The sequence below is a fragment of the Pongo pygmaeus genome, chromosome X, assembly GCF_028885625.2.
Source record: "Pongo pygmaeus isolate AG05252 chromosome X, NHGRI_mPonPyg2-v2.0_pri, whole genome shotgun sequence".
Lineage (NCBI taxonomy): Eukaryota > Metazoa > Chordata > Mammalia > Primates > Hominidae > Pongo > Pongo pygmaeus.
This window is the reverse complement of record NC_072396.2, coordinates 87,870,523-87,898,501: the sequence shown is the minus strand read 5'-3', so window position 1 is coordinate 87,898,501 and position 27,979 is coordinate 87,870,523. Positions and strand designations below refer to the sequence as shown.

At 37.3% G+C, this 27,979-nt stretch overlaps 1 protein-coding gene across 5 annotated transcripts in view; it reads left to right on the top strand.

Moving 5' to 3' along the window:
* Window positions 1-27,979, top strand: part of RPS6KA6 (ribosomal protein S6 kinase A6) — a 131,892-nt gene that overhangs the window by 92,099 nt on the left and 11,814 nt on the right. For all 5 annotated transcript variants that reach the window (XM_054472346.1, XM_054472345.2, XM_054472349.2 and 2 more), the window contains one exon: window positions 369-486. In XM_054472346.1, the coding sequence (XP_054328321.1) occupies window positions 369-486 (118 nt within the window). The remainder of the gene's footprint in view (window positions 1-368; window positions 487-27,979) is intronic.

The window sequence follows — 27,979 nt, the reverse complement described above, 5'->3', positions numbered from 1 at the left end:
TTAACATTTTCTTTTTACTAGGTATATTTGTTTGCTAACCTATGCCTGGAATATGTGTGTTTTAGTGTTGTCTAGTTTTAAGACTGAAGCTTTACATGAAAAGCCACCTTTATTTTATTTTACATTGATTAGCTAATCAAAGACAAAAGAAATAATTGATGTAAGCAAGATTCTCCATTTTATTAAAAATTTTATTAAGGTTAAATTTATGGTTTGAAATATAAAATTTGACTTTAACAGTGAAAGGAAATATGAGATGATATTCTTATTCGCTGAAGTAAATATTTGCATGTAGTAAATATTTGTATCTCTTTCATTGTTTGGGTATGTTATCCTCTAGTGTCTATTAAAATCTATTTTATTAATAGCTACACTCCATTTGCTAATGGCCCCAATGATACTCCTGAAGAGATACTGCTACGTATAGGCAATGGAAAATTCTCTTTGAGTGGTGGAAACTGGGACAATATTTCAGACGGAGCAAAGGTATAAATTATAATGTTTTGTTTTGTTGCATTCCTGTTAAATTGCTAAAATCCCTAAGTTATAGCTTAGTGTGTGTTTACAGAGTATCTAATGGTGTCATATGTAAGTGTTTTTAATTAACACATCTATGAGTGAATTGAACAGTGTACAAAGGATAACTTTTGGTTTTACCACGTTTCTGGGCCACCTTCCTTTCTGATCAATTTACGTATGTGCAGGGAATATTAACTAGTTCCTGTATTAACCAAAACCAAAAATGTAAATTTTGGGAACAGGATATATTTAAAGCCAACTAAAGTTTATTTCTAGATTTACCATGTATTTCCATATCATTTTCTTTTAGCTCAGAAATTGACTTGATTATGTAGACAATTTTTATAATGCTAACTTATTCTTAGAGAATGAATGGACTATGTATCTGTGGCACCTGGATATTCATTCCTGATGGCTTAGAGCGGTCCAGTAGAAATATAATGCAAGGCAAATACATACTTTAAAAATTTCTAGTAGCCACATTAAACTTTTTTTAAGTGAAATTAAATTTAATAATATATGTTGTTTAATCTAATATATCCAAAATACTATTCAATATAAAAATTTAGATATTCTATACTTTTTCTTACTGAGTCTTCAAAATGTACTGTATATTTTATACTTATAGCCATGTGAATATGGACTACCCACATTTTAAGTACTTAATAGCCACATGTGGTCAGTGGCTGCCATATTAGTGAAGTTTCAGCATAACTGGCCTTATTTATTTTGGGGAAAAAATAGTCAATCCAGGCTTGAAAACTAATTTCTTACATTTATAATTTTTAAATTTTAAGTTTTAAATGAAAACTCATCCCTTGTCACCATGTGGCTTTTAGGTCCCAGAAGCTTTTAAGTTACAATTTGAAGTAGAACACATTTTATGACAAAAGTAATTGCTTATAGTTAATATGTGCTAATTATCTCAAGAACACTAGCCAATTTGTAGAATACATTGCAAAGTAACTCCAGCATCCTGATCGTTGTCAGGATAAATAAACCGGGGATTTGTCACTAACTTTTAAACATTAGAAAAACAGACAAGGGATTGTGCTTGGATCTTAACCTTAGTATGAGTATGCTGTGTGCTATAGTAGAAGGAACACTTGAATGGAAGCCAGGAAAACTGAGTGCTAATCTTTCTTTGGTTCCTTATAACTCCAAAATTCATTTCTATGCAATTTGGTTTATTTGTAATTTGCAAAATTTCCCCATGTAATGTGATTATAACTACTAGTATTATTCATTAAATATGTATTTTCTAGTCATCCAGTTTATGCTTCAGAAAATACGTTTTACCAAGGATCAATTTTAATGTTTAAAGCCATGCATATGAATCTCCTGTGTTCCTTTTAAAAATATCTGCTGAGATCGGGCTGTTGACAGTTCCTGGTTGGCTCACAGTTACCCATGTCAGTTATCTCCGTTAACATTTCCAAGAATCTTTGTAGAACAAGTTCTCCACTTGCAAGATCTTTTATTTATTTATTTATTTATTTATTTATTTTTATTTTTTTTGAGATGGAGTCTCGCTCTGTCGCCCAGGCTGGAGTGCAGTGGCACGATCTCGGCTCACTGCAAGCCCCGCCTCCTGGGTTCACGCCATTCTCCTGCCTCAGCCTCCCGAGTAGCTGGGACTACAGGTGCCCACCACCACGCCCGGCTAATGTTTTGTATTTTTTTTTTAGTACAGACGGGGTTTCACCATGTTTGCCAGGATGGTCTCGGATCTCCTGACCTCGTGATCCGCCTGCCTCAGCCTCCCAAAGTGCTAGGATTACAGGCATGAGCCACCATGCCCGGCCTCCACTTGCAAGATCTTTAAAGTAGAACTCTTTTTTTTTTTTCCTATAAGGCAGTTAGCCCGTTGCCAAAAGGTTTACTGACTTAAAGCTGGAAATGTCTTTCTGAGCTATAATTCCAAGGACTTCTCCACAGCTAAGTGAGATGCCTCACACCAGTATTAGGTGATTCTTTGTGTGGACAGAACAGAGCATTTTCATCTTGTGTTTAAAGCAATTTGTTGGCTTTGGCTGCTCACCACTTTCTATACCAGTCTCCTATTACTAACCTAGTAATGCCTATGCAAAACAAACAAACAGAAAAAGAAAAAGCTGATGGTGATTCCTGTAGGTGTAAGGGCTTAAATCTCAAACTTTGTGTTAGGAGTAACAGGAGTGTGCTGAAAGGGCAAGCAATAAAACAAGTAATACCAAAAAGCCACATTGTTCTCTCCTAAGCCCCAACCCCACTCTACTCTTGTGGCCAGTGGTCCAAACAGAACATAACTGGAGAAATTGAGGAGGTCAAAGGATTAGGGAACTAAGCGTTATTTGAATTCACTAGCAAGATGTACAGAACACTTGTGTTTACATTGTTTTTTATGGAACTAGCAGAATAAAACTGATCTATTTTAAAAATGCAAAAAAAAAATCTGAAATAGATGGGGACTTAACATGCCAATTGTGCTCAAATTTTCAGTTTTCTATATTCGATGTATTTTATGTTTAGGCCTATCTGGTGTTTAAGTAATAATACATATTAAAGCTTGGTTTTCTTCTTACATCTCTTTTAGCATGGTAATCTGGAAAACTTCTCATAGCAAAAGATATTAGGGATATTGTTGACATATCTCATAAGGTCTCTTAGATAATCCCTTTTTATGGATCGGGTGACTTTAGTTCTGTCTTGAAACTTTTCTAGGAGCTATGAGAACCTTTTAAGAAACTATCTCATGTACATTTTAACAGTTCTACTGCTTACCTTTGTTTTAAACTAGGTGTGAAAGTAAACTGTTGTTCAGTTTCCCATAACCTCTTAAACTAGTACACTTTAGTTGCGAGAACTGTGACATTTGCTGCCCATCAGACATAGATTATTTATTGCCTCTTCGTTTGTCTCTTTTAAAAAAATTAACTTGTACCCAATGAACAATCTCTCACCATCTCCTCACCCACCACTCCCCATCCTCTGGTAACCACTATTCTACTGTCTATTTCTATGAGAACAACATTTTAGATTCCACATATAAGTGACATCATGTGGTATTTGTCTTTCTGTGCCTGGCTATTTCACTTAACACAATGTCCTCCAGGTTAATCCACGTTGCCACAAATGACAGGATTTCATTCTTTTTTATGGCTGAATGGTATTTCATTGTGTATATACACACTATATTTTCTTTATCAATTCATGTGTTGATAGACACTTAGGTTGATTCCATATTTTGGCTATTGTGAATAATGCTGCGGTGAACATGGGCGTACAGATAGCTCTTCTACATACTGATTCCATTTCCTTTGGATATATATCCAGCAGTGGGATTGCTGGATAATATGGTAGAATTTTTTGAGGAACCACTATACTGTTTTCCATAATGGCTGTGCTAATTTGCATTCTCACCAGCAGTGTGTAAGGGTTCCCATTTTTCCACATCTTTGTCAACACTTATCTTTTGATTTTTTTGATAGTAGCCACTCTGATTGGAGTGAGGTGATGTCTCATTGCATTTTTTTTTTTTTTTTTTTGATACCGAGTCTCACTCTGACGCCAGGCTGCAGTGCAGTGGCGTGATCTCGGCTCACTGCAACCTCTGCCTCCCAGGTTCAAGCGATTCTCCCGCCTCAGCCTCCCGAGTAGCTGGCATTACAGGCAGGTGCTGCCACACCCAGCTAATTTTTGTATAGTTGGTAGAGATGATCTTTCACCATGTTGGCCAGGATGGTCTCGATCTCTTGACCTCGTGATCCACCCACCTCGGCCTCCCAAAGTGCTGGGATTACACGCTTGAGCCATGGTGCCCAGCCCTCACTGCAGTTTTGATTTCCATTTTCCAGATGATTAGTGATTTTGAGCACCTGTTCATGTAGCACCTGGTGCTTTATTTTGTCTATTTGGTGAGGTCATGGTTCCCTGAATATTTTTTTTTTTAAAGTATAATTTTTTTATAATTTTAAGTTCTGGAATACATGTGCAGGATATGCAGATTTGTTACATAGGTAAACGTGTGCCATGGTGGTTTGCTGCACCTATCAACCCATCACCTAGGTAATAAGCCTTGCATGCATTAGCTATTTATCCTGATGCTCACTCTCCTACCGCCCCTCCTCCAACAGGACCAGGTCCTTATTGTGTGTGGTTTCCTTCCCGGTGTCCATGTGTTCTCATTGTTCAGCTCCCACTTATGAGTGAGAACATGGAGTGTTTGGTTTTCTGTTCCTGCATTAGTTTGCTGAGGATAATAGCTTCCAGCTCCATCCATGTCCCTGCAATGACATGATTTTTTTTTATGGCTGCACAGTATTCCATGGTGTATATTTACCTCAATGTCTTTAGTCTATCATTGATGGGCATATGGGTTGATTCCATGTCTTTGCTATTGTGAATAGTGCTGCAGTGAACATACACGTGCATGTATCTTTATAAAAGAATGATTTATATTCCTTTGGGTATATACCCCGTAATGGGATTGCTGGGTCAAATGGTATTTATGGTTCTAGATCCTTTAGGAATCACCACACTGTCTTCTACAGTGGTTGAACTAATTTATGTTCCCATCAACAGTGTAAAAGCATTCCTGTTTCTCCACAGCCTCACCAGCATCTGTTGTTTCTTCTACTTTTCCTCTACTGTTTTCCCATTACTATTTGGTATGTACTTTATTAGAGCACTTACTACATTGTGCCTGGTCATATATTCACTTGGGTACATTTTTGTTCTTCACACTTAGGAAGCCTTAAATAACATACTTATTTTGCATTTTCTATCACATCTATCATAATGAGTACTCAATTGGATACTTTTTCATAAGCTAATCATTTCTTCTGATATATCTTGCATTGTTAATTTATACAGCAAGCGTTTTTGATAATTTTATACAGATGTTGTCCTATTGTGAGTGACTATAATTTGCAGTAAGCAGTGAGATTTTACATAAATATTTATTTTTCATTTTGGCTTGAAGTCGCTTTTAATAGAAGATGCTTTTTTCATGTATTTACAGGTTATAGATTTATAGAGCTAGAAGGCCAGTAATCCGTCACCTCATCATTTTGCAGATAAATAAACCAAGGCATATAGAATTTAACTTACACATTAATGAGTGGCAGAGTTGGAACTGATTTTCAGTTTAGTACTCTTTTCAATCCAGTCACATTAGGGAAAACTTCCTAGAGGAAAAAAGGATTTATTACCTTGTTTCATGTAGATTAAATGGAGAAATGAGAGGTCTGTAACCCTTTGACAATTGAAGGCTCGAAGGAAAGCTATTATTGATGACCCACTTTGTTTCTGTAGTAATGGACATGAAGTATACAGAACCTTATTACCTGATATGTTTTGGCTGTGTCCAAACTCAAAATCTCATCTTGAATTGTAATCCCCATAATCCCCATAATCCCCATGTGTCAAGGGAGACAACAGGTGGAGGTAACTGAATCATGGGGGCAATTTCCCCCATGTTGTTCTTGTGATAGTGAATGAGTTATCATGAGATCTGATAGTTTTATAAGTGTTTGGTAGTTCCCCCTGCATCCATTCCCCTTCCTGACTTCCTTGCTTACCCTCCTCCTTCTGCTGTGATTAAGTTTCCTGAGACTGTCCCAGCCATGCAAAACTGTGAGTCAATTAAACCTCTTTATACATTTCCCAGTCTTGGGTCTGTCTTCATAGCAGTGTGAGAATGGACTAATACATTATCCTTTACATGATCTGTACTACAGAGCAGTTTTACAGTTAAAATAATATATTGAAGTTCATCTGGAACTCATAGTAGTACCATAGTTTTCAAATGCCTCATGCCAAATTATACTAGTGAAAGACTACACTATCTAAGCCAAGCTAGGAAGTTACATTAGCAAATGCAATAATCAGAAATCAACGCTTGTTTTTTCTGAGAGATAATTATTATTATTTATGATCAGAGCAGGTGTTGCTTAAGTATATATAGAAGTTATTCATTTATACTGAGGATGTATAAATTGTTACACATTTGACCAATTAAACATGCTTACAGAATGAGTAATAAAAAAGTTTTACCTCAGACACGTGATTACATTGAAAATAGAAGTGATGAATTATTAATCAGTATTTTCCAAACTTTAATTTGGAATTAAATTTGAGGACTGTGAGAATAGGAAAATTGCTATGCTCCTGTATTCATGTATGTTCAAAGTATTTGGAATTTTGCTGGCTTTTATCCATTTAGAATGGACATTAAAAATAAGAAACCTGAGTACATTGAGAGGGGCAAGATGGCCAACTAGAAGTAGATGCAGTCCACAGCTTTCATGGAGAGGAGGGAAAATGGTGTGTGAATTCAGCACCTTCAACTGAAATATACAGTTTCTTGTATTGGGACTGACTAGGCAGACAACTCGACCCATGGAGGACAAAGAATAGCAGGGTGGGATGATGACACACCTCAGAGTGGCACGGAGACAAAGGAACCCCCACCCCCAGCCAAGGCAAGTGGTGAGTGATTGTGTGACCCCACCTAGAGAAACGTGCTTCTCCCATGGATCTTTGCAACCCATGGATCAGTAGATCCCCTCATGAGCCCATGCCACCAGGGCCTTTGGTTCAATATACAGAGCTGTGAGGAGTCTCAGTGGGGTAGCTGCTCAGGCACACACAGAGATCCAAGACCCAAGAGTTTTGCATACTCTGGCTCCGGGAATTCCAGCAAGGCAGAAGACCCATCTATACTTCCATCCTAGGAAGGGACCTGAATCCAGCGAGCCAGGCAGCATCATTCTGTGGGCCCCACTTCCATGGCACCTCACAAGTTAAGACCCACTGGCTTGGAATTCCAGCCAACCAGCAGCAACGGGCTGGAAATGGTCTGAGATGGACCAAGTTCCAGGGGGAGGGGTGACCACCAACTCTCTGGTTTGGTTGGGTCAGTCATTCTAACCTGCCAGCTCCAAGGAATCCAGGCAGTCCAGACGAGGAGGAGTCCCTGATGAAGCAGCACAGCATCTGTGCCAGATTGTGGCCAGACTGCTTCTTTGAGTGGGACCCCAATCCATCTCTCCTCACTGGACAGATCCTCCCCGGAGGACTTCAGCACTTCCAGCCAGGGTTATAGAGAGAGAAATGTGATGTTTCCCTAGGATGGAGCCCCTGGGGGGAGGAGTGGCACCAGTTACTGCAGTTCAGTCAACAGCCATTCTAGCCTGCCTGCTCTGGGAAGTCCAGGCAGTCCAGAGGAGGAAGACTCCCCCACAACCCAGCACAGCTGCTGTGCCAGATCATAGCCAGACTGCTTCTGTAACTGAGACCCCGATCTATCCCTGTTCACTGGGTGGGGCCTCCCTATGGGAATTTCAGCCACTCCAGCCAAGGTTATTGGGACAGAACTCTGATTTCTCCCTGAGATAGGGCCCCCAGGGGGAGGGGTAGCCAACATCTCTGCAGGTCGTTTGACTCAGTCTTTCCAGCTTGCTGTCTCTGGGGAGGCCAAGCAGTCAGGACAAGGAAGGATTCCCCCAATGCAGCACACCTGCTCTACCAAAAAGCAGCCAGACTGTTTTTTCAAGTGGGATCCTGATCCCATCCTTCCTGACTGGGTGAGACCTCCCAATAGGGATCTCCAGACACCTCCTACAGGAGCGTACAGGTCAGCAACAGATCAGTATCCCCATGGGACAGAACTCCCAGAGTAAGGAGAAGATTGTCATCTTTGCTATTTCACAGCCTTCACCAGTGATACTTCCAGGTAAGGGAAAATCAATGAAAGCTAGGGTGTGGAGCAGTCCCCCAGCAAACCACAGCAGCTCTATGGAAAAGTGGCTTGACTTTTCCATAGAGCAACACAAAACAACAGCATCAACGAAAAAGACACCACAAAAACCTCACTGAAACGTCAGCAACCTCAAAGATCAAAGGTAGGTAAGCCCACAAAGATGAGAAATAATCAATGCAAAAATGCTGAAAACTCAAAAAGTCAGAGGACCTCTTCCCCTTCAAATGACTGAGATGGCTGAATTGACAGAAGTGGGCTTCGGAAGGTGGGTGATAACAAGCTTTGTTGAGCTACAGGAGCATGTTGTAACCCAATGCAAAGAAGCTATGAATCATGATAACACAATAGCTGGTAACAGGAGCTGATAACTAGAATAGCCAGTTTAGAGAGGAGCATAAGTGACCTGATGGAGCTGAAAAACACAAGAACTTCACAATGTAATCACAAGTATCAATAGCAGAATAGATTAAGCAGAGGAAAAAATCTCAGAGCTTGAAGACTATCTTTCTGAAATAAAACAGGCAAACAAGAATAGAGAAAAAAGAATGAAAACAAACAAAACTTCAAAGAAATATGGGACTATGTAAAAAGACCAAGCCTCCAACTGATTGGGGTACCGGAAAGAGATGGGGAGAATGGAACCAAGTTGGAAAACACACTTCAGGATATTATCCAGGAGAATTTCCCCAACCTAGCAAGAAAGACCAACATTCAAATTCAAGAAATCCAGAGAACCCCAGTAAGATACTCCACCAGAAGATCAACCACAAGGTACATAATCATCAGATTCTCCAAGGTTGAAATGAAAGAAAAAATGTTAAGAGTAGCCAGAGAGAAAAGGCCAGGTCACCTACAAAAGGAAACTCATCAGACTAACAGCTAACCTCTCTGTGGAAACCCTACAAGCCAAAAGAGCCTGGGAGCCAATATTTTAACATTCTTAAAGAAAATAATTTCCAACCCAGAATTTCATACCTGGGCAAAATAAACTTCACAAGCAAAGGAGAAATAAGGTCTCTTTCAGATGAGTAAATGCTTAGGGAATTCTTCATGACCAGGCCTGCCTTGCAAGAGCTCCTGAAGGAAGCACTAAATATGAAAAGGAAAAACTGGTACCAGCCACTACAAAAACACATTGAAGTACACAGACCAGTTACATTATGAAACAACCACATAAACAAGTATGTAAAATAACCAACTAGCATCATAATGACAAGACCAAATTCACACATAACAATATTAACCTTAAATGTAAATAGGCTAAATTCCTCAATTAAAAGACACAGAATGCCAAGCTGGATAAACAGTCAAGACCCATTGGTATGCAGTCTTTAAGAGACCCATCTCACCTGCAAAGACACACATAGACACAAAATAAAAGGATCAGGAAAATTTACCAAGCAAATAGAAAACAGAAAAAAGCAGGGGTCGCAATCCTAGTTTCTGACAAAATACACTTTAAAAAAACAAAAGACAAGGGCATTACATAATGGTAAAGGGTTCAAGTCAACAAGGAGAGCTAACTATCATAAATATATATGCACCCAATACAGGAGCGTCCAGATTCATAAAGCAAGTTATTAAGAGACTTATAAAGAGACTTAGACTCCCACACAATAATAGTGGGTGACTTTAGAACTCCTATGACAATATTATACAGATTATCAAGACAGACAATTAACAAAAACCTTCAGGACTTGAAGATTTTTGTATCAAGAGGACCTGATAGGTATCTTTGGAACTCTCCACCAAAAAACAACAGAATATGCATTCTTCTTTGCCAGGTGGCATTTACTTTAAAATTGATCACGCAATTGGAAGTAAAACACTCCTCAGCAAATGCAAAAAAAAAAAAACAAAAAAAAGAAAAGAAAAACTGAAATCATAACAAACAGTCCTCTGACCACAGCACAATCAAATTAGAACCCAAGATTAAGATATTTACTCAAAACCACACAACTACATGGAAATTGAACAAACTACTCCTGAATGACTCCTGGATAAATAATGAAATAAAGGCAGAAATCAAGAAGTTCTTTGAAACTAATGAGAACAAAGAGACAATGTACCAGAATCTCTGAGACTCAGCTGAAACAGTGTTGAGGGAAATTTATAGCACAAAATGTCCACATCAAAAAGCTAGAAAGATCTCTAATTAACAACCTAACATCACAACAGAAAGAACTAGAGAACCAAGGGCAAACAAAGCTAAGAGAATACAGGAAATAACCAAAATCAGAGCTGAACTGAAGGATATAGAGACACAAAAAACCCTCAAAAAGTCGACAAAACCAGGGGCTGATTTTTAAAGAAACAAAATTAATAAAATAGACAACTAGCTAGACAGAAGAGAGAAGAATCAAATAGACAATAGACATAATCAGAAATGATAAGGGGGATATCACCACTGATCCCACAAAAATAAAAACAACCACCAGAGAATACTATAAACACCTCTATGCACATAAGCTAGAATATCTAGAATAATGGATAAATTCCTGGAACATGCACCCTCCCACGACAACCAGGAAGAAATTGAATCCCTGAATAGACCAATTGTGAGTTATGTAATTGAGGCAGTAATAGCCTACCAACCAAAAAAGCCCAGGACCAGATGGATTCACAGCTGAATTCTACCAGAGCTACAAAGAAGAGCTGGTACCATTCCTTCTGAAACTATTCCAAAAAATCGAAAAGGAGAGACTCCTCCCTAACTCATTTTATGATGCTAGATTCATCCTGATATCAAAACCTGACAGAGATGTAACAACAACAGATAACTCCGGTTCAGTATCCCTGTTGAACATCAACACAAAAATCCTCAGTAAAAACTGGAAAACTGAATTCAGCAGCACATCAAAAAGCTTATCCAACACAATCAAGTTGGTTTCATCCCCAGGATGTAAGGTTGGTTCAACATATGCAAATTAATAAATGTGATTCATCACATAAACAGAACTAAAGACAAAAACCACAATTATCTCTATAATGCAGAAAATTCAACATCACTTCATGTTAAAAACGCTCAATAAACTGGGTACTGAAGGAACATGCCTCAAAATATTAAGAAAATAATATGAGAAACCTACAGCCAATATCATACCGAATGGGCAAAAGCTGGAAGAATTCCCGTTGAAAACAGGCACAAGACAAAGATGCCCTCTCTCACCACTCCTATTCAGCATATAATTGGAAGTTCTGGCCAGGGCAATCAGGCAAGAGAACAAAATAAAGGGTATTCAAATAGAAAGAGAAGTCAAATTTTCTTTCTTTGCAGATGACTTGATCTTATATCTAGAAAACCCCATTGTCTCAGCCCAAAAGATTCTTAAGCTGATGCAATTTCAGCAAATCTCAGGATACAAAATCAGTTTGCAAAAATTGCTAGCATTTCTATACCCCAACAACAGGCAAGCAGAGAGGCAAATCATAAATGAACTCCCATTCACAATTGCTACAAAAAGAATAAAACACCTACGAATACAGCTAACAAGGGAAGTGAAGGACCTCTTCAAGGAGAACTACAAACCACTGCTCATGGAAATTAGGACACAAACAAATGGAAAAATGTCCTATGCTCATTGTTAGGAAGAATTGATATCATGAAAATGGCCGTACTGACCAAAGCAATTTATAGATTAAAGGGTATTCCCACTAAACTACCATTGACATTCTTCACAGAATTAGAAGAAACTATTTTAAAATTTATATAGAACCAAAAAATAGCCCAAATATCTAAGACAATCCTAAGCAAAAAGAACAAAGCTGGAGGCATCACACTACTTGACTTCAAACTATACTACAAGGCTACAGTAATCAAAACAGCTTGATACTTGTACAAAAACAGACACATAGACCAATGGAACAGAATAGAGACTCAGAAATAAGACTACACATCTACAGCCATCTGATCTTTGACAAACCTGAGAAAAACAAGCAATGGGGAAAGGATTCCTTATTTAATAAAGGGTGCTGGGGAACTGGCTAGCCATATTCAGAAAATTGAAACTGGACCCCTTCCATACACCTTATACAAAAATTAACTCTAGATAGATTAAAGACTTAAATGTTAAACCCCAAACTATAAACACCCTAGAAGAAAATCTAGGCAATACCATTCAGGACATAGAAACAGGCAAAGATTTCAATGACAAAAATGACAAAAGCAATTGCAACAAAAGCAAACAATTGACAAATCGGATCTAATTAAACTAAAGAGCTTCTTCACAGCAAAAGAAACTATCATCAGAGTGAACAGAGAGACTATAGAGTGGGAGAAAAATTTTTCAATCTATCCATCTGACAAAGGTCTAGTATTTACAATCTACAAGGAACTTAAACAAATTTACAAGAAAACATTCAAAACTGGGCAAAGGATAAGAACAGACACTTCTAAAAAGAAGGCATTTATGTAGCCAGAAATATAGGTAAAAAAGCTCAACATCACTGATCACTCACTAGAGAAATGCAAATCAAAACCACAATGAGATACCATTTCACACCAGTTAGAATGGCAATTATTAAAAAGTCAAGAAACCACAAATGCTGGCAAGGCTGTGCATAAATAGGAACACTTTTTTACATTGTTGGTTGGAATGTAAATTAGTTCAACCATTATGGAAGACAGCGTGGTGTTTCCTCAGTGAACTAGAATGAGAAATACCATTTGACCCAGCAATCCCATTACTGGGTATATACCCAAGGGAATATAAATAATTCTCTTATAAAGATACATGCATACATATCTTCACTGCAGCACTATTTATAATAGCAAAGTCATGGAATCAACTCACATGCCCATCAGTGATAGACTGGATAAAGAAAATGTGGTACATATATACCATGGAATACTATGCAGCCATAAAAATGATGTTCTTTGCAGGGACATGGATGTAGCTGGAAGCCATTATTTTTAGCAAACTAAGGAACAGAAAGCCAGACACTGAGTATTCTCACATATAAGGGAGCTGAACAATGAGAACCCATGGACACATGTTGGAGAACAATACACACTGGGCCCTGTTATGGGGATCAGGGGAGGCAGAGCCTCAGGATAAATAGCTAATGCATGCTGGGCTTAATACCTAAGTGAAGGGTTAATCTGTGCAGCAAACCACCATGGCAGACGTTTACCTATGTAACAAACCTGCACATCATGCATGTTTTTTTCTTGTAAAATAGTTTAAGTTCCTTGTAGATTCTGGATATTAACCCTTTGTCAGAAGGATAGATTCCAAAAATTTTCTCCCATTCTGTAGGTTGCCTGTTCACTCTGATGACAGTTTATTTTGCTGTGCAAAAGCTCTTTAGTTTAATTAGATCTCATTTGTCAGTTTTGGCTTTTGTTGCCATTGCTTTTTGTGTTTTCGTCATGAAGTATTTGCCCATGCCTATGTCCTGAATGATATTGCCTAGTTTTTCTTCTAGGGTTTTTATGGTTTTAGGTTTTATGTTTAAGTCTTTAATCCATCTTGAGTTAATTTTTGTATAAGGTGTGAGGAAGGGATCCAGTTTCAGTTTTCTGCATATGGCTAGCCAGATTTTTTAACGCCATTTATTAAATAGGGAATCCTTTCCTCGTTGCTTGTTTTTGTCAGGATTGTCAAAGACCAGATGGTTGTAGATATGTGGCATTATGTCTGAGGCCCCTGTTCTGTTTCATTGGTCTATATATCTGTTTTGGTACCAGTACCATGCTGTTTTGGTTACTGTAGCCTTGTAGTATAGTTTGAAGTCAGGTAGTGTGATGCCTCCAGCATTGTTCTTTTTGCTTAGGATTGTCTTGGCTATACAGGCTCTTTTTTGCTTCCATATGCAATTTAAAGTAATTTTTTCTAATTCTGTGAAGAAAGTCAATGGTAGCTTGATGGGAATAGCATTGAATCTATAAATTACTTGGGGCACTATGGCCATTTTCACGATATTGATTCTTCCTATCCATGAGCATGGAATGTTTTTCCATTTGATTGTGTCCTCTGTTATTTCCTTGAGCAGTGGTTTATAGTTCTCCTTAAAGAGGTCCTTCACATCGCTTGTAAGTTCTATTCCTATGTATTTTATTCCCTTTGTAGCAAATGTGAATAGGAGTTCCCCCATTATTTGGCTCTCTTTTTGTCTGTTATTGGTGTATAGGAATGCTTGTGATTTTTGCACATTGATTTTGTATCCTGAGATGTTGCTGAAGTTGCTTATCAGCTTAAGGAGATTTTTGGCTGAGATGATGGGGTTTTCTAAATATAAAATCATGTCATCTGCAAACAGAAACAATTTGACTTCCTCTCTTCCTATTTGAATACCCTTTATTTCTTTCTCTTTCCTGATTGCCCTGGCCATAACTTCAAATACTGTGTTGAATAGGAGTGGTGAGAGAGGGCATTATTGTCTTGTGCCGGTTTTCAAAGGGAAGGCTTCCAGCTTTTGCCCATTCAGTATGATATTGGCTATGGGTTCGTCATAAATAGCTCTTACTATTTTGAAATAAGTTCCATCAATACCTAGTTTATTGAGAGTTTTTAGCATGAAGGGGTGTTGAATTTTGTTGAAGGCCTTTTCTGGATCTGTTAAGATAATCATGTGGTTGTTGTCATTGGTTCTGTTTATGTGATGGATTACATTTATTGATTGGCGTATTTTGAACCAACCTTACATCCCAGGGATGAAGCTGTCTTTTTCGTGGTGTATAAGCTTTTTGATGTGCTGCTGGATTTGTTTTGCCAGTATTTATTGAGGATTTTTGCATCTGTGTTCATCTGGGATATGTTGTTGTTTCTCTGGCAGGTTTGCTATCAGGATGATGCTGGCCTCATAAAAAGATTAGGGAGGAGTCCTTATTTTTCTATTATTTGGAACAGTTTCAGAAGGAATGGCAGCAGCTCCTCTTTGCATCTCTGGTAGAAGTTTGCTGTGAATTTGTCTTGTCCTGGACTTTTTTTGGTTGGTAGGCTATAATTACTGCCTCAAGTTTAGAATTTGTTATTGGTGTATTCAGGCATTCGACTTCTTCATGGTTTCTTCTTGGGAGGGTGTATGTTTCCAGGAATTTCTCTATTTCTTCTGGATTTTCTAGTTTATTTGTGTAGAGGTGTTTATCGTATTCTCTGATGGTAGTTTGTATTTCTGTGAGATCAAATCAGTGGTTATATCCCCTTTATCATTTTTTATTGTGTCTATTTGATTCTTCTCTCTTTTCCTCTTTAATAGTGTGGCTAGCAGTCTATTTTGTTATTCTTTTCAAAAAACCAGCTCCTGGATTCATTGATTTTTTGAAAGGTTTTTGTGTCTCTGTCTCCTTCAGTTCTGCTCTTATTTATTGTCTTCTGCTAGCTTTTGAATCTGTTTGCTCTTGTTTCTCTAGTTCTTTTAATTGTGATATTAGGTTGTCAATTTTAGATATTTCCTGCTTTCTCTTGTGGGCATTTAGTGCTATAAATTTCTCTCTAAACGCTGCTTTAGCTGTATCCCGGAGATTCTGGTACGTTGTGTATTTGTTCTCATTCATTTCAAAGAACTTCTTTATTTCCGCCTTAATTTCGTTATTTACCCAGTAGCCATTCGGGAGCACGTTTTTCACTTTCCATGTAGTTGTGTGGTTTTGAGTGAGTTTCTTAATCCTGAGTTCCAGTTTGATTGCACTGTTTTCCTAGAGACTGTTTGTTATGATTTCCATTCTTTTGCATTTGCTAAGGAGTGTTTTACTTTCAATTATGTGGTCAATTTTAGAATAAGTGTGATGTGGTGGTGAGAAGAATGTATATTCTGTTGATTTGGGGTGGAGAGTTCTGTAGATATCTATTAGGTCCGCTTGGTCCAGAGCTGAGTTCAAGTCCTGAATATCCTTGTTAATTTTCTGTCTTGTTGATCTAATATTGACAGTGGGGTGTTAAAGTCTCCCACTATTATTGTGTGGGCGTCTAAGTCTCTTTGTAGGTTTCTAAGAACTTGCTTTATGAATCTGGGTGCTCCTGTATTGAGTGCATATATATCTAGGATGGTTAGCTCTTTTTGTTGCATTGATCCCTTTACCATTCTGTAATGCCCTTCTTTGTCTTTTTTGATCTTTGTTGGTTTAAAGTCTGTTTTAACAGAGACTAGGATTGAAACCTCTGCTTTTTTTTTTTTTTTTTTTTTTTGCTTTCCATTTGCTTGGTAAATATTCCTTCATCCCTTTATTTTGAGCCTATGTGTGTCTCCTAAATACAGCACATTGATTGGTCTGGACTCTTTATCCAATTTTCAAGGCTATGTCTTTTAACTGGGTATTTAGCCCCTTTACATTTATTGTTAACATTGTTATGTGTGAATTTGATCCTGTCAAGATTCTAGCTGGTTGTTTTGCCCATTAGTTCATGCAGTTTCTTCATAGCGTTGATGGTGTTCACAATTTGGTATGTATTTGCAGTGGCTGATATGGGTTTTTCTTTCCATATTTAGTGCTTACTTCAGGAGCTCTTGTAAGGCAGGCCTGGTGGTGACAGAATCTCTCAGCATTTGTTTGTCTGTAAAGGATTTTATTTCTCCTTCACTTGTGAAGCTTAGTTTGGCTCAATATGAAATTCTAGGTTGAAAATTCTTTCCTTTAAGAATGTTGAATATTGGCCCCTACTCTCTTCTGCCTTGTAGGGTTTCTGCAGAGAGATCTGCTGTTAGTCTGATGTGCCTCCCTTTTTGGGTAACCCGACCTTTCTCTCTGGCTGCCCTTAACATTTTTTCTTTCATTTCAACCTTGGTGAATCTGATGATTACGTGTCTTGGAGTTGCTCTTCTCAAGGAGTATCTTTGTGGTGTTCTCTGTATTTCCTGAACTTGAATGTTGGTCTGTCTTGCTAGGTTGGGGAATTTCTCCTGGATAATATCCTGAAGAGTGTTTTCCAGCTTGGTTCCATTCTCCCCATCTCTTTCAGGTATACCAATGAAACGTAGGTCTGGTCTTTTCACATAGTCCCATATTTCTTGGAGGCTTTGTTGGTTCCTTTTCATTCTTTTTTCTCCAAACTTGTCTTCACACTTTATTTCATTGTTGATCTTCGATCTCTGATATCCTTTCTTCCGCTTGATCAGTTCTGCTATTGATACTTGTGTATGCTTCACAAACTTCTCATGCTGTGTTTTTCAGCTCCTTCAGGTCACTTATGTTCTTCTCTGAACTGGTTATTCTAGTTAGCAATTCCTCTAACATTTTTCAAGGTTCTTAGCTTCCTTGCATTGGGTGGGAACATGATCCTTTACCTCAGAGGAGTTTGTTATTACCCACCTCCTGAAGCCTACTTCTGTCTATTTGTCAAGCTCATTCTCCATCCAGTTTTGCTCCCTTGGTGGCAAGTAGTTGTGATCTTTTGGAGGAGAAGAGGCATTCTGGTTTTTGGAATTTTCAGCCTTTTTGCGCTGGTTTTTCCTCATCTTCCTGGATTTATCTACCTTTGATCTTTGATGTGGATGACCTTCGGATGGGGTTTTTGTCTGGACATCCTTTTTGTTGATGTTGATGCTATTCCTTTCTGTTTGTTAGTTTTCCTTCTAACACTCAGGCCCCTCTGCTGCAGGTCTGCCGGAGTTTGCTGGAGGTCCACTCCAGACCTTGTTTGCCTGGGTATCACCAGCAGAGGCTGCAGAACAGCAAAGATTGCTGCCTGTTCCTTTCTCTGGAAGCTACATCCCAGAGGGGCACCTGCCAGAGCTCTCCTGTATGAGGTGTTAGGGGCACCTGCCAGATGCCAGCCAGAGCTCTCCTGTATGAGGTCTTTGTTGACCCCTGATGAGAGGTGTCTCCCAGTCTGGAGGCACGGGGGCCAGGGACCTGCTTGAGGAGGCAGTCTGTCCCTTAGTAGAGCTCGAGCACTGTGCTGGGAGATCCACTGCTCTCTTCAGAGTAGGCAGGTAGGAACATTTAAGTCTGCTGAAGCTGCATCCACGCTGCCCCTTCCTCCAGGTGCTCTGTCCCAGGGAGATGTGAGTTTTATCTATAAGCCCCTGACTGGGGCTGCTGCCTTTCTTTCAGAGATGCTCTGCTTAGAGAGGAGGAATCTAGAGAGGCAGTCTGGCTACAGCCGCTTTGCCAAGCTGCAGTGGGCTCTGCCCAGTTTCACCTTCCGGGTGGCTTTGTTTACACTGTGAGGGGAAAACTGCCTACTCAAGCCTCAATAATGGTGGATGCCCCTCCCCCCACCAAGCTCAAGTGTCCAAGTTTGACTTCAGACTGCTGTGCTGGCAGCGAGAATTTCAAGCCAGTGGATCTTAGCTTGCTGGGCTCTGTGGGGGTGGGATCTGCTGAGCTAGACCACTTGGCTCCGTGGCTTCAGCCACCTTTCCAGGGGAGTGAAGAGTTCTGTCTTGCTGGCGTTCCAGGCATCACTGAGGTATGAAAAAAAAAACAAAAAAAAAACTGCAGCTAGCTCAGTGTCTGCCCAAAAACGGCTGCCCAGTTTTGTGCTTGAAACCTAGGGCCCTGGTGGTTTAGGCACCCAAGGGAATCTCCTGGTCTGTGGGTTGCAAAGACGGTGGGAAAACTGTAGTATCTGGTCCGGAATGCATCATTTCTCGTGGCTCAGTCCCTCACGGCTTCTCTTGGATAGGGGAGGGAGTTCCCTGACCCCTTGCGCTTCCCAAGTGAGGGGATGCCCCACCCTGCTTCAGCTCGCCCTCTGTGGGCTGTACCCACTGTCTAACCAGTCCCGATGAGATCAACTACGGGTACCTCAGTTGGAAATGCAGAAATCACCCACCTTTTGTATTGATCTAGCTGGGAGCTGCAGACTGGAGCTTTTCCCATTTGGCCGTCTTACCAACCCTCAAGAACTTATTCTTATATGCTAGACTGTTGAGTTTTTGGTTTTTTTTAAGTAACTATAGTGGGGTAGAATTGATACCAAATGAAATGCATGTATATTATATAATGTTATGACATATGTACACACCCATGAAACCATCATGAAAATCAAGATAATGAACATATCCATTACCACTAAACATTTTCTCACGCTGTTTTGTAATTCCCTCCCTCCTGCCCTATATCTTCAATTTATAATCTTCCACCCCCCTCATTCTCTGGCACACACAATTGTGCTGTCTGCCACTACAGGTTTATATATTTTTTGAAATTTTTATAAATTATAAGTCTGCAGTCTTTTGATCTCTTTTATATATGATAATTATTTTGAGATTTATCTATGTTGTTGAAGTACAGCAATAGTTAATTCTTTTTTATTGCTGGATAATATTTCTTTGTATGGATACATCATTGTTCATCTATTCACCTGTTGATGGACGTTTGTGTTGTTTTGTGTTGTTACCAATAAAGCTGCTATGAATATCTATGTGCCAGTGGTTTTATGTGTGTATATATTTTTTTGTATAAATACCTATGAGCAGAATGATTGAGTCATGTGTTTAATGTTTTAAGAAACCACTCAATTGTTTTACAAATTATCTGAACTATTTTACATTTTCACCATTAGCATATGAAAATTTTAGTTCTTCCACATCTTTGGCAACACTGGATATGGTCCTTTTTAAAAAAATTAGCTATTTTAAAAGGTGTGTAATCCTATTTGAAAGTAGTTTTAATTCGCATTTCCCTAGTGACTAATGATGTTCAGCATTTTTCATGTGTTTATTTGCCATCCATTTATCTTTTACCTTTCCCTTTTTCACTGGGTTTTTGAGTGTTAAATGCAAGTTCTCTGTCAGATCTATGCTTTGCAATTATTTTCTTTTTATGAATTGTCTCTTAATCCTCTTAAGTGTCTTTCAAAGAACAGTCCTTTCTAATTTGATAAAGATTATTCTTTTTCTTTCATATTTTATGTTTTTGATATTAGAGCTAATAAACTTTTGCCTTACCCAAGATTTCAGATACAGAGGTTTCCCAACTTATGATGGTTTGACTGATGATTTTTTGACTTAGGATAGAGTGAAATCAATATGCATTCAATAGAAACTCTACTTTGAACCTTTGAATTGTTATCTTTTCCTGGGCTAGCAATGTGCAGTAAAATACTCTTTGGCAATGCTAGGTAGTTGCAGCCATCCACAGCTCCCAGTCAGCTATGTGATCATGAGGGTTAACAATCAGTAGTCTGTATTTTTCAAGGCATAACCCCTTAATAAATCAGAGCATCTGTATTTTCCCCTGTGTTTTCTTTTAGAAGTTGTATCATTTTAGGTTTTATCGTTAGGTCAATGTTCTTTTTTGATTCAACATATATATATGGTACAACATATGGTCAAAGTTCATTTTTACATGTGAATATGCAGTTGTTTAAGTACCACTTTTTGAAAATAATATCCTTTCTTCACCGAATTGCATTTGTATTTATATCAATTGTCCAAATATCCATGGTTCTGTTTCTACACTTCCTATTCTGTTTCACTGATCTACTTGTCTATCTTCACACTATTACCATACTATCTTCATTACTGTTGCTTTATAATTAAATTTTGAAATCAGGTACCATGAGTGTTTCAACTTTTTTCTTTTTCAGAGTTTTTTGTTGTTGTTTTGCTATTTTGGGTCCTTTGCATTGCCATATGAATTTTATAATTAGCTTCTCAATTTCTATCAGAAAAAAAGTCTGATAGGATTTTGAATGAGATGGTGATGGATCAATTTGGGAAGAATTGACATTTTAACAGCATTGACCTTTCTTACCTATAAACACAGTATCTCTTTCCAATTAGGTCTTTACTTTCTCTCAACAATGTTTTATACGTTTAAATATACAGGTCTTAAACATCTTTTATCATATATTTTCCCCCAATATTTTGTTTTTAATGATATTAATGGCATTAAAATTTTAATTTCTGTTGTTGCTAGTATGCAGAAATGTGATTATATTGATCTTGTATGTTATAAGCTTGCTAAACTCACTTATGAATTCTAGTAGCTTTTTTCTGGATTCCATCAGTTTTTCTACGTAGATGGTAATAGTTTTTATAAGGACATTTTAGCGCTTGATTTCTAATATGGATGTCTTTTTTCTTAATTTTCAATGGCTAGAACTTCCAGTATAGTGTTGTAGAAGTGGAAAGAATGCACATTCTTGTTTTGTTCCTAATCTTTAGTGTAAGCATTTATTTTTCACCATTAAGGATGATGTTAGCTGTAGGTTTTATATGGATGCTTCTAATTAGGTAGAGGAAGTTCCATTTTGTTTCTGGTTTGATGAAAATTTGTATTGGAGATGAATGTTGGATTTTGTCAAAGGCTTTTCCTATGTCTGCTGTGATAATCACGATTTTCTTTATTGTTGTTGTTACATAGATATACATTTGAATTACCTTTATTTTCAAATGCTAAGCCAACCTTCTATTCCCAGGATAAGTACTACTCGATCATAATAGACTATATGTAGCTAAATTTGATTTGCTAAAATTTTCTTCACAATTTTTGCATCTGTGTTCATCAGGGATGTGGATGTACTATTTTCTTGTAAGTATCTTTGTCTGATTTTGATATTGGTGTAATAGTGGTCTTAAATGAGTTGAGAAACATCCCCTCCTCTTCAAATTTCTGAAAAAGTTATTTAGAATTAGAATTTCTTATTCTTAAATGTTTGTTGGAATTAATCAGTGAAGCCATCTGGACCTACAATTTTCTTTGTTGGAAATATTTAACTATAAATTCAATTTCTTAAAAAGGTATATGGCTATTTAGGTTAGTCGTTTCTTCTTGAGTGAGCATTGGCATTTTTTTATTTCAAAGAATTTGTCCATTGTCAAACACATTGGCATAAAGTTTTTCTTATAATATTTTCTTACTAACTGGTTAATATCTGCTGTTAACCACTGTAATTTATACTGATGTCTACTTTCTCATTTCAGCTATCATTATGGATTTGTGTATTTCTCTTTGCAGTTATAATGGTTTTTGCTTCATGTATTTTGAAGCTTTTTTTTACATGAATAAACATTTATAATTTTCTTCTCTTGATTACTTATCCCCTCTATGTTGTGAAATGACCTTCTTTATGGCTTGTAATATTTGCCATTATTTTTGAAAGATATGTTCACACAATATAAAATTCTTGGTTGACATTTTTTTCAGTATGTTAAATATATTGCTCCATAGTCTTCCCATTTGAATTTTTTTTTTCTGACAGGAAATCTGTTGTTATCCTTATCTTTGTTTCACATGTAACATGTCCTTTTTTCTCTAGCTACTTTTAAGGTTTTCTCTGTGTCTTGGGTTTTGAGTGATTTGGTTTTGATGTGCCTTGATGTAATTTTCTTGATTTTTCTTGTACTTGGGTTTTATTGACCTTATTGTATCTGTGAATTTATGGTTTTCATCAAATTTGGACATTTGGGGGCCATTATTTATTTAAATATTCTTTTCTGCTCCCAATTTTCTTCTGGGACTTCAACTGCATATATATATTAGACCATGTGAAGTTGTCTCACAGCTCACTCAAACTGCTCTTTTGTTTGTTTTATACTCTCGTGTTTCTTTTTGGAAAGTATCATATTGTGTATATTTGATTTAGTTTCATTGTTTATTATCTCACAGTTTTTATCTCTAGAAGTTTGATTTGAGGTTTTTTTTGTTTGTTTTTCTGTTTTTTGTTTTTTTTGCGACGGAGTCTCGCTCTGTCTCCCAGGCTGGAGTGCAGTGGCTCAATCTTGGCTCACTGCAACCTCCGCCTCCCGGGTTCAAGTAATTCTCCTGCCTCAACCTCCTGAGTAGCTAGGATTCAGGAGTGCACCACCACACCCAGCTATTTTTTGTCTATTTAGTAGAGACGGGGTTTCGCAATGTTGGCAAGGCTGGTCTCGAGCTCCTGACCTCATGATGTGCCCGCCTTGGCTCCCAAAGTGCTGCGATTACAGGCGTGAGCCACCATGCCCGGCCTTGAGTCTTTTTTTATATCTTCTCCATCTCTACTTAATTTTTGAACATCAGGAATACAGTTATAATAACTATTTAATATCCTTGTCTGCTAATTCTGACATCTGTGTCAGTTCTGGGTCAGTTTTGGTTGATTGTTTTCTTTCTCCTCATTTTTGTGCTTTTTGCCTGGCCACTAATTTTTGAGAAGATACCAAATACGGTGAATTTTACCTTGGTGGGTGCTAGATACTTTTAAATTCCTATAAGTATTCTATTTTCTTAATGTCAAATTTGTTTTTCTTAAGATTTATTTTTAATTAACACATAAAAATTGTACATATTTATGAGGTGTAGTGTGATGTTTCAATACATGTGTATATTGTATGATGATCAAATCAGGGTAATTAACTTATCCATCACCTTAAACATTTAGCATTTCTTTGTGATGAAAACATTCAAAATCCTCTTTTTTAGCTGTTTTGAAATGTATAATACAGTATTGTTAATTATATTTACTCTACTCTGCAACAGAACACCAGAACTTACTTCTCCTGTCTATAATTTTGTACCCATTTACTAATCTCTCCCTATCCCTCCGTCAGCCCTAACCTCCTCATTCCCTAGTAACCACTGTTCTACTCTGTACCTCTATGAGATCAGCTTTTGTAAATTCCACAAATGAGTGGATCAGGTGGTATTTGTATTTCTGTGTCTGGCTTATTTTCTTTAACGTAATGTCTTCCAGGTTTATCTATGGTGCCACAAATGACAGCGTTTCTTTTGGCCAATAGTATTCCATTGTTTATATTTACCACATTTTATAATCCACTATCTGTTGGTGAACACATAGCTTGCTTTTATATCTTGTCTGTTGTGAATCATGCTGCAGTAAATATAGGAGTGCAGATATCTTTTCAATATACTGTTCTCATTTCGTTTGGGTGAATAGCCAGTAGTGGGACTGCTGGATCATATGTTAGTACTGTTTTTAATTTTTTGAGGAAATGCCATACAGTTTTCCATAGTGGCTGTGCTAGTTTACATTCCCACCAATAGTATAGCACATTTCCCATTTCTTTACATCCATGGCAGCATTTGTCATTTTTGTACTAGCCATTCTAATTGGGGTGAGATAATATCCCATTATGGTTTTGATTTGTATTTCTGTGATAATTAGTGATATTGAGCATTTTTCCATATACCTATTGGATATTTGTATTTATTCTTTTGAAAAAAAAAGTCTAGATTTTTTGACCACTTTTTAGTCAAATTATGTATTTTTTTGCTATTATGTTGTTTGAATGTTTTATATATTCTGGATATTAATCCCTTTTCAGATATATACTTTGCAAATATTTTCTACTATTCTGTAGATTGTTTCTTTCCTCTGTTGATTATTTCCTTTGTTGGGCAGTAACTTTTTAGTTTGAGGTAATCCCATTTGTCTATTTTTGCTTTTCTTGCCTGTATTTTTGAATTCTTACCCAAAAATTCTTACCCAGACCAACGTCATGAAGCATTTCCCCCATGTTTTCTTCTAGTAGTTTTATAGTTTCAGGTCTTACATTTAAGTGTTCAGTCCATTTTGTGTTGATTTTTATATATGGTAAGAGATGGTGGTCTAGCTTTATTCTTCTGCATATAGATGTCCAGTTTTATTGGCACTATCTATTGAAGAGACCATCCTTTACCCAATGTATGTTCCTGGCGCCTTTATTGAAAATCAGTTGGTTGTAAGAGCATCAATACATTTCTGTGTTGTCTGTTCTGTTCCATTGGTCCATATGTTTATTTTTATGCCGACACCATCCTGTTTTGTTTACTATAGCTTTATAGAATACTTTGAAGTCAGTGTTATGCCTCCAGCATTGTTCTTTTTGCTCAAAATGGCTTTGGCTATTTGGAGTCTTTTGTGCTTCCACACGAATTTTATAATTTTCTTCTATGTCTGTGAAGAATGCCATTGATACCTTGATAGAGATTGCATTGAATCTGTAGATTGGGTAGTATAGACATATCAACAATATTCATTATTGCTATTCATGAAAATGGAATATTTTTCCATTTATTTGTATCCTCTTCAGTTTCTTCCATCAGTGTTTTATTCTTTTCATTGTAGAGCTCATTCACATCCTTGGTTAAATTTATTCTTGTCTGTTTTTTTGCAGCTCCTAAATGGAATTGCTTTCTCGATTTCTTTTTCAGACTGTTCACTATTGTCATATAGAAATGCGAGTGATTTGTGTATGTTGCTTTTGTATCCTGCAACTTTACTGCACTTTGTTTATTCTAACAATTTTTGGTGGCATCTTTAGGGTTTTCTATAAATAAGATAATGTCATCTGCAAACAGTAACAGTATTATTTCCTTCTTTCCAATTTGCATGCCCCTTATTTCTTTTGCCCAGTTGTTCAGGCTGGGACTTCCAGTACTATACTGAATAAAAGTGGTAAAAGTGGGCATATTTGTCTTATTCCAGATCATATAGGAAAAGCTTTCAACCTTCCCCTATTCAGTATGATATTAGTTGTGGGTTTGTCATATGTGATCTTTATTATGTTGAGGCATGTTTCTTCTATACCTAATTTGTTTAATGTTTTTTATCATTAATGGATGTTGAATTTTATCAGATGCTTTTTCTGCATTTTAAATTTATCATATGGCGTTTGTCCTTGATTCTGTTGATGTGATGTATTATGTGTTAATTTGCATATGTTGAACCATCCTTTTATTCCTGAGATAAATTATACTTGATCATGTTAAATGATGTTTTTAATGTGCTGTTGAACTCAGTTTGCTGGTATTTTGTTGGGGATTTTTGCATCTATGTTCTTTAAGGCTGTTGGCCTATAGTTTTTGTTGTTGTTGTGTTCTTGTTTGGTTAGAATAGTTGGGTTATTCTGGCTTCATACAATGAGTTTGGAAGGATTCTCTCCTCTTTAATTCTTTGGAATCGTTTGAAAAGGATTGGTATTTGTTCTTAAGAATTCAGCAGTGAAGGCATCAGATAATGGGATTTTCATTGATGGGAGACTTTTTGTAACTGATTTAATCCTGTTACTTGCTATTGGTCTGTTCAGATTTTCTATTTTGTCCATTAAATTTTGGTAGATTTTATGTATCCAGGAATGTATCAGTTTCTTCTAGGTGTTCCAATTTGTTGGCATATAGTTGTTTGTAATAGTCTCATAATTCTTTCTATATCTGTGGTATCAGTTGTAATGTCTTCTTTTCCATTGGATTTTATTTATTTCAATCATCTCTCTTTTATCTTAGTCCCATTAAAGGTTTGTCAATTGTGTTTATCTTTTCATAAAACCAACTCTTTTTCATTTATCATTGTTTTTATTCTCTATTTTGTTTATTTCTTCTCTGATGTTTATTTATTTTCTTCTAATTTTAGATTTAGTTTGCTCTTCATTTTCCTATAAGTATGCTTGAACTTTATTCTAGGCAGCAGTTAAGTTACTGGAAACAGTTTAATACTTTTGGGTCCTCCTTTTAAATTTTTTTAGGCAGGACCAGACTAGTGTTTAGTCTAGGGCTACTCACTATTTAGGCAAGGTGCTTCTAAATACTCTGTAATATACTTCATCAATTATGTTTTCCATTTTGGCGGGTGGAAACAGGCAATACACCCCACCTGTATGAGTCCTGATTTTCATCCAGTGCGTTCAGATAGTTCTTTCCAAGGTCTTGGGTTGTTTCTTCACATGTCTTTATCAGTAGTAATCTGCTAGATACTTTAGTGAGACCTTTTATAGAGGCTTGTAATTCTCTCTCTCTGCTCCTCACACCCCTCTCATACCCTGTCCTGCTAACTATGTCTGCCTTGGTCTCCCCTGAGTCTCAGTTCTATCTCCTCAGCTCAAACCCGCAAGGCTTCACCTGAGTTTCCCTTACCTGCCCAGCAGCTAGAAAACTCTCTCAGGTTGGTAAGCTGAAGCAATCACAATGCTAACCTGATTGATTCCCACTATTAGGAATCACTTTCCTTTATTGCCTAACATCTGATATCCTGAAAACTGTTGACATATTATATATTTTATGTTCTTTTTTTAATTGGTTGTTTCGGGCAGATAGGTACATCCAGTCCTTGGTATTTCATCTTGACCAGAAGAAGAAATCCTTGGACTATTGAAATTTTATCATTTTTCCAATAACCATTTAGGTTTGTTTCATTGAAATCATTGTTATCTTCTTTTTAGTATTAATTGTCCATTTATTTTTGCACATGTTTCCCCAGTATGGCTTTTGATTGGTTGCCCTAGTCCCTTACATGGTTTCAACCAATTACATTATTCTTCAGAATCTGATAGTACTACTTAGAGTCTTTAGTTTCACTGCTTCTGCGATTGATGAAACGTTTGCATATGATGATTTTGTTTCTATATTAGAACAGTTTTTTTTGGTTAATTTTACTTTAAGTTCTGGAATACATGTGCAGAATGTGCAGGTTTGTTATATAGGTATACATGTGCCATGGTGGTTTGCTGTATCTAGCAACCCGTCATTTAGTTTTTAAGCCCCACAAGCATTAGGTATCTGTCCTAATGCTCTCCCTCCCCTTCTCCCTCCCCTTGCCCCTAACCCCCAACAGGCCGCAGTTTGTAATGTTCCCCTCCCTGTATCCATGTGTTCTCATTGTTTAACTCCCACTTATGAGTGAAAATACCTGGTGTTTGGTTTTCTGTTCCTGCGTTAGTTTGCTGAGAATGATGGTTTCCATCTTCATCCATGTGCCTGCAAAGGACATGATGGCTGCATAGTATTCCATGTTGTATATGTGCCATCTATTCTTTATCCAGTCTATCATCGATGGGCGTTTGGGTTGGTTCCAAGTTTGTGCTATTGTAAATAGCACTGCAATAAACATACATGTGCATGTGTCTTTA